The sequence below is a fragment of the Bos mutus genome, chromosome 22, assembly GCF_027580195.1.
Source record: "Bos mutus isolate GX-2022 chromosome 22, NWIPB_WYAK_1.1, whole genome shotgun sequence".
In the NCBI taxonomy this organism is placed as follows: domain Eukaryota; kingdom Metazoa; phylum Chordata; class Mammalia; order Artiodactyla; family Bovidae; genus Bos; species Bos mutus.
The window spans coordinates 8081660-8095236 of NC_091638.1; the positions used below are offsets into that span (position 1 = coordinate 8081660).

The following is a 13577-nucleotide window of genomic DNA, read 5'->3' on the forward strand; positions in this document are numbered from 1 at the left end:
TCCTACACAACAGCCTTTCTGGGGTCTCAAATGCATGCCCTGGGGGTTTGACAAGGTCTCTCCAGTCTGGTTCCTCAAAACTTGAACCTGTCCCAGCCCATGCAAGTTCTGGGAACTGTTGTTTACCTCATGGCTTCCAGCAGTAGGTCTTTCCTGTCCCCAGAGAGTTGTACGTTTCACATGCACAGATTAGTGTTCAACTGGACTCATGGATCCCCTATGCAGACTTCTATGGCTCTTTTTCTGTTATAGCTCTCTTCTCCCCAGTATTCTGCACTGAAAAGTTTAGCCACTTCAGCTTTCAGAACCTCCCATCTCTTGTTTCTTCTTCAACTGAGTAAGACTGTCTTGCTCTGCCTGGGTTCTCCCTCCCCCTCCACGGTTCAGAAATGCATCCAGGTCAAAACTGTGCTGATGGTACTGTTCAACTGATATGTTTCAAGAATTACAGTCCTGCTCTGTCTGCTGTCCATTATCTGTACACAGTTGTCTTATACATTTTCTTCAGTTTTCTGCAAGAGGGCTAATCCTATACCAGTTATTGCATCATGGCAAGAAGCGGAATTCTCATCATGAAGTATTTTCCAAGGTTACAATTTGAAGATTTTTGTTTTGTTTTGTTTTGCTATCAAGAGATACTCAATTATTTTGGTATATTGACTTGTATCTAGCAACCATGCTACATGGTTCCTTAATTATAATCATTTATTAATTCTTGACTTTTTCTGCATGGATAATTATATCATCTGTTAATAAGGGCAGTTTTGTTCCTTTTCTTGCAATCCTCATAGTTTTTATTTCCTGAGTTTTTTAGTTTATTTTTTTCTGTTCTGACTAGGACATCTAATATGATCCGGATTATAAATACTAATAGTATGTATCTAAGTGTTCCCTCTCAAAGGAAGGCTTATACAACAATATATACAACAAATTTTTTTTTTTTGGTCAGGAGCAGCAGTAAGAAGAGTTCAAGTGTTCTACCATCCTTAAATTATAGAAAAATATAAACATACTGAATAGGTTTAGACTTTGATAAGTTAATGATGGATGTTACAATTCGAGGACAATTGCTAAAATGTCAGAAAAAAAGCTTAATATCCAAATTAGCAAAGAGAACATTACATAAGAAGAGCCGGTTCTGAGACCCATTCATTTTTTTCTTATACTCACAGAGTTAGTGACCAAAAATCTACCAGTCGACTTTTGACATATAAACATAGTTCAAAGTTGGTATAAAGTACTATTAAGAAAGATTTTTTTTTTTTTTCAAAATCACACAAATTTAATCCTTATGCATATGATTTTTGGATCATGCTTTAGGGGGGTTATCTTACTAGTGCTTTACTGAATGAGTAACTCAATCAATGAGCACGAAATTAATTCATAAAAAATACTTATCACACAAAGAATATACTTACGCTACAGTAATGCAAGCTTCTCTAACCACTTGGGATCTAAGATCCTTAGCGGAAAGTTTAAGTGCTCCATCCAACAAGCGTAAATGCTGGAAAAAGCAATCATATTGTGCAGCTCCAGCAACAAGCAATGATCGAATTTTCTTTAGCTGAAACAAAGAAAATTTTCATTACTGACATTAAAAAGTAAAGCAGTATAAAAAAACAAACAACTTCCTAAACATTATTTGAACAAAATTTTAAAAGTTTTCATTAGATTTTATAACTATATTCAGACATTTTAACAGCACTAAACATAAATAAACATGTGAAGAAACAAAACAGCTTTCTGGAAAAGAACATTACAGATTCAGTTATATGTATAATAGACATATATAATGTTTGAATATATAAATAAATCTTAAAGTTTTAAGGGAGTCTATTTAAAATTGTGACAAAAGACATACTCAGGTGCACGTCTGTGCTCACACACAGAAGTTAAAAGTTTACCTAAATAATACCATTATGTAGAATCTCATATTAATCTTGGAAAAGGCAATGGTACCCCACTCCCGTTCTCTTGCCTGGAAAATCCCATGGACGGAGCAGCCTGGTAGATTGCAGTCCATGGGATCTCTAAGAGTCGGACACGGCTGAGTGACTTCACTTTCACTTTTCACTTTCATGCATGGGAGAAGGAAATGGCAACCCACTCCAGTATCCTTGCCTGGAGAATCCCAGGGACGGGGGAGCCTGGTGGGCTGCCACATATGGGGTCACAGAGTCGAACACAACTGAAGTGACTTAGCAACAGCAGCATATTAATTTCTGAGCTTCTCTAAATTTTTAAAGATATCTTTCAAAGTTAAAAAAGATGAACTAAAGATGGAAAGTATAAAAAAATATTGTGGATATTAAAAAAATAGTTGAAAGAATATTATATAACCTTAAGTATATATAAGAAGGGAAACTATCGTAAGCAGAAATCAGGAGGCATCTAAATGAGATTAACTAAAAAAATCACAATATGGTAGGAAAAAATTATCTGCAACACAACAGTACAATGCACAAGGAATGGCAATAAAGTGAAAAAAAGACAACCAAATATTACATTGGCTAAAATAAATACAAGGAAACGTGTTCAACCTTACTGCTGCTGCTGCTAAGTCGCTTCAGTTGTGTCCGACTCTGTGCGACCCCAGAGACGGCAGCCCACCAGGCTCCCCCGTCCCTGGGATTCTCCAGGCAAGAACACTGGAGTGGGTTGCCATTTCCTTCTCCAATGCAGGAAAGTGAAAAGGGAAAGTGAAATCGCTCAGTCGTGTCCGACTCCTAGCGACCCCATGGACTGCGGCCTACCAGGCTCCTCCGTCCATGGGATTTTCCAGGCAAGAGTACTGGAGTAGGGTGCCATTGCCTTCAACCTTACTAGTGATAAGCAAATGCAAATTACAACAAAGACACACCATTTTCCTTCCTTAGATCGGCAAAAGTTAAGACTCAGTAAAACCCAGTACCAGACAGAAAACATATATTCTTACTGTTAAGTAGATCATGAATGACTAATATCTTTGTTCAAAATATTTTGGCAATATCTACTGAAATAAAACTGTATCATCTATTCTTTACCCGTCAACCTCATCTATAAAAATTTAACCTACAAAAATAAAAACACCACTGTTATAGATACATGCATAGATGTTTATTGTAATATTGTTAATACAGCACAAAATAGAACAAGTCCATCTTACTTTCTAGAAACATACAGCCCACCAAAACTGAATGAAGAATTAACAGTTAATCTGAACAATCCGATCATTGATCATGAAAAATTTATATAATCTATAATTAAAAAAAGCTCCCTGCAAATGGAAGTCCATGACAAGATGGTTTCACTGAGGAATTCTATCAAACATACAAAAAAGAACTTACACCAAACCTTCTCCAACTCTTCCAAAAAGAGGGACTTCCCTAGTGGAATGGCTAAGATGCTGCACTCCCAATGCAGGGGGCCTGAGTTCAATCCCTGGTCAGTAACTAGGTCCCACACGCCACAGCTAAAAGAGTCCCCATGTCACAACTAAGACTTGGTGCAGTCAAATAAATAAATAAAACAAAAAACTAAAGTAGAGGGAACCTTCCCAAAGTAATTCTACGAAGCCACCATCACCCTACTACCAAAACCAAAGACGCTACCAAAAAAGAAAATTACAGGCCAATATCTTTGATGAATACAAATGAAAAAATCCTCAATAAAATATTAGCAAACTGAATCCAATTACATATGAAAAGGGTCATACACTTTGATCAAACTGGATTCATCCCAGGGTCACAAGGATGGTTCAACATATGCAAATCAAAAAATGTAACACAGCACATCATCAAAAGAAATCACATGATCATCTCAACAGATGCAGAAAAGAATCTGACAAAATTTAACAACCATTTATGATAAAAAACTCTTACTAAAGTGGGTATAAAAGAAACATATCTCAACATATCTCAATAAAAGCTATTTATGACAAACTCACAGCCAATGGTTCATGACAAACCCAAACAACACTCAATGGTAAAAAGCAGAAAACACTGCCATTAAAATCGGAAACAAGACAAGGATGCCCACTCTACCACTTCGGTTCAACACAAGATTTATTAAAACTCTTAGTAATAGGAATCAGACAAGAAAAAGAAATAAAAGGTATCCAAATTGGAAGGGAAGAGGTAAAATTGCCATCACATGCAAGTAACATGATTTTCTGGAAAACCCTAAAGATGCCACAATAAAACGATTACAACTACTAAATGGATTCAGCAAAGCAGCAGGATACAAGATTAACATATAGAAATCAGTTGCATTTCTTTATACTAACAATGAAATATCAGAAAGTAAAAAAAAAAAATCTTTTAAAACCACATCCATGGTGGCTCAGACAGGAAAGGATCTGCCTGTGTTTGATCCCTGGGTCGGGAAGATGCCCTGGAGAAGGAAATGGCAACCCACTCCAGTACTCTTGCCAGAAGAATTCCATGGACAGAGGAGCCTGGCAGGCTACAGTCTATGGGGCCACAAAGAATTGGATACAACTGAGGGACTAACACTTTCATTACATATATATTACATACACACACACCTAGGAATAAACCTGACCAAGGAGGTAAAAGACATTCACTAAGAAACATAACACACTGATGAAGGAAACTGTAGATGAATCAAAGACATGAAAAGCTATCCCATGCTCTTGGACTGGAAGAATGAATATTGTTAAATGGCCATACTACGAAAGCAATCTACAGATTTAATGCCATCCCTATGAATTTAGATTCCTACCAAAAGTGCCCAAGGGTTCCCTTTACTCCACAACTATGTAACCCAAAGGAAAGCCACGGCACTGGGGCATCAGGGAAGCTCAACAAGTAACACAGGTGGAGACAGTAACAAATGGATGAGAAAGACTCTTCCTGAACAGCAAAACAGAAAAAAATGCACCCTGAAAAAGGCCTAATATCTCAATTTGTTTTCCAGAGTGAAATACTACTTATCAGACTTTATTTCACAAGCAAATACCAGATAGTACTACTACTAAATTTCCAAGATTTTGAAAAAGAACACTGGGGTGGCGGCGGGGTGGGGAGGAAAGAGAGAGAGAAGAAAATAAAAAATAGAACACTTACTGCATTGGCACGCTGATCCCAGTCGTGTTTGTCATCTGACAAAATTTCCCTGATTTTATTTAACGTTTCTTCAAGTTCTCGACTAGAATAGATCTTAAAGAAAAGATGCAAAATGATAACATTAATATTTCTTGCCACAACAAAATGATGCCCTGATGTTTAAAATAATCATTTAACAGTATTTTTCCCATTTTAGCACCATTTTTAAAATGAAGAATGGAAATACATTACAAACAATAATAAAATAAAATACTTTATCTTCCTTACCAGTTACCTAGTTAAGGGTATTTTCTCCACTCATAAGTAACTTCAAATACAGTATATTAAAAAGCAGAGACATTACTTTGTCAACAAAGGTCCGTCTAGTCAAGGCTATGGTTTTTCCAGTAGTCATGGATGGATGTGAGAGTTGGACTATAAAGAAGGCTCAGTGCCGAAGAATTGATGCTTTTGAACTGTGGTGTTGGAGAAGACTCTCGAGAGTCCCTTGGACTGCAATGAGATCCAACCAGTCAATCCTAAAGGAAATCAGTCCTGAATATTCATTGGAAGGACTGATGCGGAAGCTGAAACTCCAATCCTTTGGTCACCTGATATGAAAAACTGACTCATTTGAAAAGACTCTGATGCTGGGAAACAGAAGGGGACAACAGAGGATGAAATGGTTGGATGGCTCACCGACTCAATGGATGTGAGCTTGAGTAAATTCCAGGAGTTGGTGATGGACAGGGAAGCCTGGCATGCTGCAGTCCATGGGGTCACAAAGAGTCAGACACGACTGAGCGACTGAACTGAACTGAACTAAATTGCATTCATATGTTGATACGTATTTGTTTTAGGTTAATACCTCCTCCACCCCTGTCCATGCTAGACAGCAGCCAGGAGAGATGCTCACTTTGTTTCCCTCAGGAGCTAACTGCCAAACACCTTTCACTCACTTAACAAGTGTTCACATAACAAGGATGCAGTATTCTAGGCATAAAGGACACTATGGTTACCAAAAAATAGGCATGGTTTTTGTCTCAGCAGCATATAATCCAGTCAAAAGAGAAAAGAATTAATCAAATTATATAAAATATGAAATTACAAATAGAAAGTACCACCAAGGAGAATTACACACTATCATGAAAGTGTACATATAAGAGGGAAGTGAACCAGTGAGGAAAGTCAAACATAAACTGGGGCAGATATCATCAGACAAAACAGAGATCAGTGAACAGCATGTGCCAAAGCCCTGAAAGAAACTGAGAGAAGGCCAAGTACAGTAGTAAAGAGTGCAAAGGAAACCAGGCAAAGAACCAGTGACCCAGGCCTAAGTCAGTCAGTACACAGGATTTCTCTACATCACAGTCAAGGTTCAGAAGTGGGCATGTGACCCAAATCAGTTCGATTAGAATGAAATACAAGTTTTACATGGTCAACCAGGAGAAGAGACAGAGTGTAGTGAGGGTCTGAGGCTTGAACAGCTATAGCCATATTGCTGACTGCAAGGGAAGACAATGTAGAAGGGTCCAGAAATAAGACCTAACAAAGAACAGGGTCCTGGATACCATCTGAGTGGTATACATGGATACCTCAAAATGGCCCTGGTTATGTTTTTCACTTTCATCAGCCATTAAATTCCCCTTTTACTTAAAACGAAACGAAACTTGCCAGAAACAAGAATACCAACAGCAGCAAGGCATGAGACAAGGTGGAAGAGGTCAGAGGGGGACCAGATAACATTCTGTTAGAGAAGGATCAATGGAGTGTCTAAGCCTTTCCTGCCTCCTGCTTTCCCTGCTAAGTTAGCAATCAGTAGGAATAATTTCTAGGTGTCTGGATTTTGTAACTGTTTCAGTAATGGCTTCCACATGAAATCCTGAAAGAGTACATTTGAAAGGAGAAGATCATGAATCCAGTTGTGCACAGGTTGAACCTGAGATGCCTCAGAGACATCTAAAAGGAGATGTAAAGAAACAATAGGTGGAAAAATTACTTTCACAATAAAGAGACGTCTGGCTTAGAGATAAAAAACTAAGCATTATCTATGTAAAGGCAGGAACTAAAGCCATAGATTTGAAGGAAGTGACTTAGTAAGAAAATGGAGAGTAAGAAGAGAGGCCTAAAACTAAACCCTTAAGAAATCTCAAATATTCAACAGTCAAATAAAGAAGGATGCAGCTGTAGAGGAGAAATAGATGAAGCAGACAAAAAGATAGGGGGGAAAAAATGAAAGAACACTGTTTACAAGCACCTTTAAAAAAAACAGTGGATATACTGAGACACTGTAATGTAATATGACTCAACGATATGGATTTAATTTTATCTCAGCCTCACTGAAAAATCACTTGAACATCCAAATGTACCAATAAATAATAATTTGATAATAGTAAGTCAAGTATTTTATTTATGCAGTCAATTCAGAAAAAAAAAAGATTTGAAAAAACGGACAAAAACAAGTGATTATAACATAGAATATGAATGGGGAATGCTACATTACTGGTACCCTTACCTGAACAGAAGGGACATCTGTAAAAGCTTTTATAAAATCATCCTCATCAACTGCTCCAGCACCTCCTTCCTTAGAAGCACCTGATAATTAAAAAGAAAAAAAAAATTTTTTTAAGTTTACTTTTAAGCATTTTAGCACCATGAATGCCATGAAAAAATTAACTTTTGATATGAAAAAGGCATAATTTTGAGACATTCCATTTTACAAGAAGACATTAAAAACTCTTCAACTTCTCAGAAAAGAGAAGGTACTTAGTAGTAGTTGATTAACTCTCTATAAGATACTAGACGAGGCTGGTAAAAGAATCCAAACTATACAAACCCTCTCACCCTTCGTTCAACGAAACAGCAAGGACACAAGAAATACAGGTAAAAGGATAAACATTTAAAAAGAGGAACAGTTTAAGCGACAATGTCACTATTGATGGCAAATAAGTGAGATAAAGGATCCATGTGTGCTGCAGTGGTCAGGAAAGCAAATGTGAAAAAATGAGGGTCTTCAAATTAACTTCAAACATATATAGAGATCTCTTACTGTATATACACAATCAAAAAGTAAACTCAGTAGGCAGTACTTACTTAAAAGCCACTAATTAACCTAAAAAGAAATGCAAAATGGTTGTCTGAGAAATAGCTGAGAAAAGAAGAGAAGCTAAAGGAAAAGAAATACCCACTAGACTGCAGAGTTCCAAAGAACAGCAAGAAGAGGTAAGAAAGCCTTCCTCAGCGATCAATACAAAGAAATAGAGGAAAACAATAGAATGGGAAAGACTAGAGATCTCTCCAAGAAAATCAGAGATACCAAGGGAACATTTCATGCAAAGATGGACACAATAAGGGACAGAAATGATATGGACCTAACAGAAGCAGAAGATATTAAGAAGAGATGGCAAGAATACACAAAAGAACTGTACAAAAAAGATCTTCACGACCCAGATAATCACGATGGTGTGATCACTGACCTAGAGCCAGACATTCTGCAGTGTGGAGTCAAGTGGGCCTTAAAAGCATCACAACGACCAAAGCTAGTGGATGTTATGGAATTATAGCTGAGCTATTTGAAATCCTAAAAGACGCTGCTGTTAAAGTGCTGTATTCAGTATGCCAGCAAATTTAGCAGCAGTGGCCACAGGACTGGAAAAGGTAAGTTTTCATGCCAATTCCAAAGAAGGGCAAGGCCAAAGAATGTTCAAACTACCGTTCAATTGCACTTGTTTCACATGCTAGCAAGGTAATGCTCAAAATCCTTCAAGCTAGGCTTCAACAGTATGTGAACCGAGAACTTCCAGATGTTCAAACTGGATTTAGAAAACGTAGGAGAACCAGAGTTCAAATAGCCAACATCTACTGGATCATAGAAACAGCAAGAGAATGCCAGAAAAACATCTACTTCTGCTTCCTTGACAATGCTAGATGGTGTGGATCACAACAAACTGTGAAAAATTCAAGAGATGGGAATACCAGACCACCTTACCCGCCTTCTGAGAAATCTGTATGTAGGTCAAGAAGCAACAATTAGTACTGGACATGGAAAAACAGACTGGTTCCAAATTGGGAAAGGAGTACATCAAGGCTGTATATTGTAACCCTGCTCATTTAACTTCTATGCAGAATACATCATGCAAAATGCCAGGCTGGATGATTCACAAGCTGGAATCAAGATTGCTGGGAGAAATATCAATAACCTCAGATATGAAGATGATACCACCTTAACAGCAGAAAGTGAAGAGGAACTAAAGAGCCTCTTGATGAAGGTGAAAGAGGAGAGTGAAAAAGCTGGCTTAAAAGTCAACATTCAAAAAATGAAGATTATGGCATCTAGTCCCATCACTTCATGGCAAATAGATGGGGAAACAATGGAAACAGTGAGAGACTTTATTTTCTTGGGCTCCAAAATCACTGCAGACAGTGACTGAAGCCATGAAATGATAAGATGTTTGCTCCTTGGAAGAAAACAAGGACAAACCTAGACAGTGTATTAAAAAGCAGACATTAGTTTGCAGACAAAGGTGCATATAGTCAAACCTATCATTTTTCCAGTAGTCATGTACAGATGTGAGAGCTGGACCATAAAGAAGGCTGAGCACTCAAGAATTGATGCTTTTGAACTGTGGTGTTGGAGAAGACTCTTGAGAATCACGTGGACTGCAAGGAGATCCAACCAGTCAATCCTAAAGGAAATCAACCCTGACTATTCATTGGAAGGACTGACACTGAAGCTAAAGCTCCGATAGTTTGGCCACCTGATGCGAACAGCCAACTTATCAGTAAAGACCCTGATGCTGGGAAAGACTGAAGGCAGGAGGAGGAGAAGGGGACGACAGAGGACGAGATGGTTTGACGGCCTTACCAACTCAATGGGCATGAGTTTCAGCAAACTCCAGGAGATGGTGAAGGACAGAGAAGCCTGCTGTGCTGCAGCCGTAGGATTGCAAAGAGTCACAACTGAGCAACTGAGTAACAACCTTATCCAGTAGTTCCTAAACATTCAACACAGTTTTCATAACAACTTTCTTTCCACAATTATTAATATATTTTGTTCCTTTATATGTTAATACCATTTCTTGCAAAATACTTTGTTACAATATTAAGAGCAACTGAGCAACCATTAGGGAAGTCTGAGAACCAATATCTGACTCCTGTAAAGTATACATCCCAGCTGGTACAGGAGACCTGCACAGAAACACCACAGCACAGCCAGTTATCCTTAGTGTGCTCAAGAATGCAAAGCAGAAAGTTCTACTGACAAATGGAGATGCGAAGGGGGAGTGCAGTATGAAGAGTCACCACAGTGTTTATGCAATTTACTCAAGTGTCATATGTACAACAGAATGCTAATGCCCATACATCAGCCCGCCAGCCACAACAAATGCCAAAGGCCTCAAGGGAATGCAGAGAATCTGACTAAACCCTGATAAGGCCAGTGCCAATGACTAAAGACATACATAGGAAAGTCTAAGTTTGAAAGTCACAATTTTTACTCCAATCATAATGTCTTGATTATGCAGTAAATTCTGTCTTATTATGAGTAGGGTCAAATAAGCTAGTGGACAATAGAGGGGGAGCAGAAATTAAATGGCTTTTAGAAGTCCGACACAAGAGGGACTTCCCTGGTGGTCCAGTGGCTAAGTCTCTGTGCTCCCAATGCAGGGGGCCCAGGTTCAATCCCTGGTCAGGGAACTAGATCCCACATGCTATAAGGAGAGTTCACATACTACAGCCAGAAGATCCCATGAGCCACATTTAAGACCCGGTGCAGCCAAACACATAAATTTTAAAAAAGAAGTCCTGCAGAGATACAGAGACAAATCAGCCTTAGGACTATCTCAGATATGACAGTTAGGTCTCTAAACCTGGACACGAATATTGGTAAGAATTTACATAGTTTGAATAGCTGACCCTAATCTACCTTACTCTTACTTCTGAGAATCACTGTGGTTAAGCAGAAGTGCTGCTGATAGTCGAAGATAGAGGCCATGCTGAGCTCTGCATTCTAACCTTTCTTACACCTCACATGTCTTATAAGGAGACCTTTTTATAAACCTAGTTTGCCTAATCTTTTTCCTCACCTTCATTTTGAGTGTTTGGCCTACAAAGTATTATAGGAAAAGGATCTCTGCGTAGGAAATAAACTGTTGAATCAATTGTTTCATTTCACATTCAACATTTCATCTTCTGATACAACTTTAAAAAGTTCACCTAAACATACCACAAAATCCCTTTAGCACCAGCAAGGAAATAACTACACAGAAGAAAGTAAAAAAGAGTAATGGGCTTTCATGTCAAATATTACTGCAAGAAAAGGAGAATGGGCATGCACACCAAGGAGACGTATTTAGATAAATTAAGTCTGAAAGCAGGAGCACAGGTAGAGGTTGGGCTGAAGGGACAAGCAAAGCTGGCTTCCAAATTGACTAAAGCTCTTTCAAACGTAACTGGGTTAACAATCACACCAGAGAATGTTAATGAGCTGAAACAGAAAAGAAGAGCTTTGCCCAGTTGTCTAGCAGTGGTGGTGGTGGTTTGGTTGCTAAGTCGTGTCTGACTCTTGTGATCCCATGGACTATAGCTCGCCAGGCTCCTCTGTCCATGGGATTCTCCAGGCAAGAATACTGGAGTGGGTTGCCATTTCCTTCTCCAGGGGATCTTCCCGACCTGGGAATCGAACCCAGGTCTCCTGCACTGTAGGCAGATTCTTTACCAACTGACCTACAAGGGAAGCCCGCACAGTTGTCTAACCACTTTAAAACAGAGGTCAGTAATTTTTTTTCTGTAAAGGACTAGAGAGTAAATATTTTAGACTCTGGGGGCCATGTGGTTTCTGTTGCAATTTCTCAACTATAATTGCCATTATAGCCTAAAAGCAGCCACAGACAATATGTAAATAGTGAACAAGGCTGTATTCCAATAAAGCTCTACTTGCAGACTACTGCAATTTGAATTTGATACAGTTTCCACATGTCATACAATATTATTCTTCTTTTGAATATTATTAGTCATTTAAAGATGTAGAAAACATTCTTAGCTCATAGGTGAAATAAAGACAGACAGCTGGCTGGACTTGGCCTGTGTACTATAGTCTGCTGACCCCTGCTCCAGAATCTACTCTAAGCTGGTAATCACTTGCACTGGGAGGCACAGGGAGGGGAAGGGCGATTAGGGGTACTGTCATTCAGGAGACAGCATGGCTTCTCGTGTGCCAGACTGGCTAGAGCAGGCACTCTCAGAAATCCCCAAATACTACTTCTAGAGGTTCAAGTATAAAGAGAAAACTTCATGCTTGCCAGTCCTTAACTACTAAGGATACAAAGGTGAATTAAGCCAAGGGTAAAGTAGCATGTTTTAGATACAGGAGCAAGGCGAGCAAAGTCTCAGAGGTGGAAAGAGGCAGGTTCCTCCCACGCTACAATGAAGCGACTAGCACTGAAGAGAAAGATAAATGCAGGAAAAACAACATGGAAGGAAGTATGGCATGAACCTTGATAAAATTAATAAAACATCCATAATTTTTCAAGAGAATTACGCTAATGAAACAACCATTGATGCTTTTGAAGAGTGCTATGAAAAGACAGAAGAGCTTTCTGGATCCTCAACTTTCTAAGGGAAGTAGGCTGAAAAAGATACTCAGCTGAAAACATAAGACACTTATAGGCAAAAGAAGAAAAGATTTTGGGGGGCAGAGCCGAGGGTCCAGGGCGCAACCAACAACAGAGGAAAACAATGGTTCAGAGAAGCATACCCAAAGAGAGAATGAAACCTTCTTGACGGAACATTCACGATGCCTGAGGTAAGGGAACCTGACCGCAGATTCCTGCAGGACTTCAAAATGCTACAAATCAGTGACTGTTAGGACGTTCCTGTTCCTCCCCCTTTTAAATGAGAGTGTCTATTACGGTTTTTCCATGCCGGTACCACTGTTACATGTTGACTACGTGGGGTATAAGTAGATGTCTCTTTAGTTCAGAGGCCTTAGGATGGAGAGGAGCCACCCAGAGGCTCACATGCATCTGGACCTGAGGCAGATCACAAGATGATGGACTTTAAGCCAATGGTATAATTAGGATGAGACTTTTGGGAAATGTCCACGAGTACCATTTTGTATGTGGGAGACATGTGAATTACTGTGGTTAGAGGGCAAGCTGCAGCAGACTGCACAGAGAGCTATAAAAGCTGCTTTCATTGCTGACAGTTGCTCATTTTATAATACAATTTTGCAGCTTTCCCTATTGAAAAGTGAACTTCCCAGGAAAGAGGTGGAGAGGAGTAACTGAGAATTCTAGTTGAGACAAGACCTAGGGTAGGCTGAAGGGGTCCCTATCTGGTGATTCTCTAGTGTGTAGCATAAATAAATTTCCTCTGAGGAAAGCTTCTAGAACCTTCAATTTGGACCTGAAGGACCAATTCAATTGAAGGACCAAGTTCAAGCAATGAACTGACAATCAAAGTTCAAATATGTTGAATCCTTGAACAAAACAGAATTGAACTGCAAGGGTCCACTTACATATAGTTTTTTAGAAT

General features: G+C 38.9%; 1 protein-coding gene across 15 annotated transcripts in view; it reads right to left on the minus strand.

The window, feature by feature from the left end:
• CLASP2 (cytoplasmic linker associated protein 2) overlaps positions 1–13577 on the minus strand; it is a 174508-nt gene that overhangs the window by 93326 nt on the left and 67605 nt on the right. For all 15 annotated transcript variants that reach the window (XM_070359942.1, XM_070359939.1, XM_070359950.1 and 12 more), the window contains 3 exons: positions 7561–7640; positions 5067–5159; positions 1419–1564 (listed from right to left, as the gene is read on the minus strand). In XM_070359942.1, coding sequence (XP_070216043.1) covers positions 1419–1564; positions 5067–5159; positions 7561–7640 — 319 coding nt within the window. The remainder of the gene's footprint in view (positions 1–1418; positions 1565–5066; positions 5160–7560; positions 7641–13577) is intronic.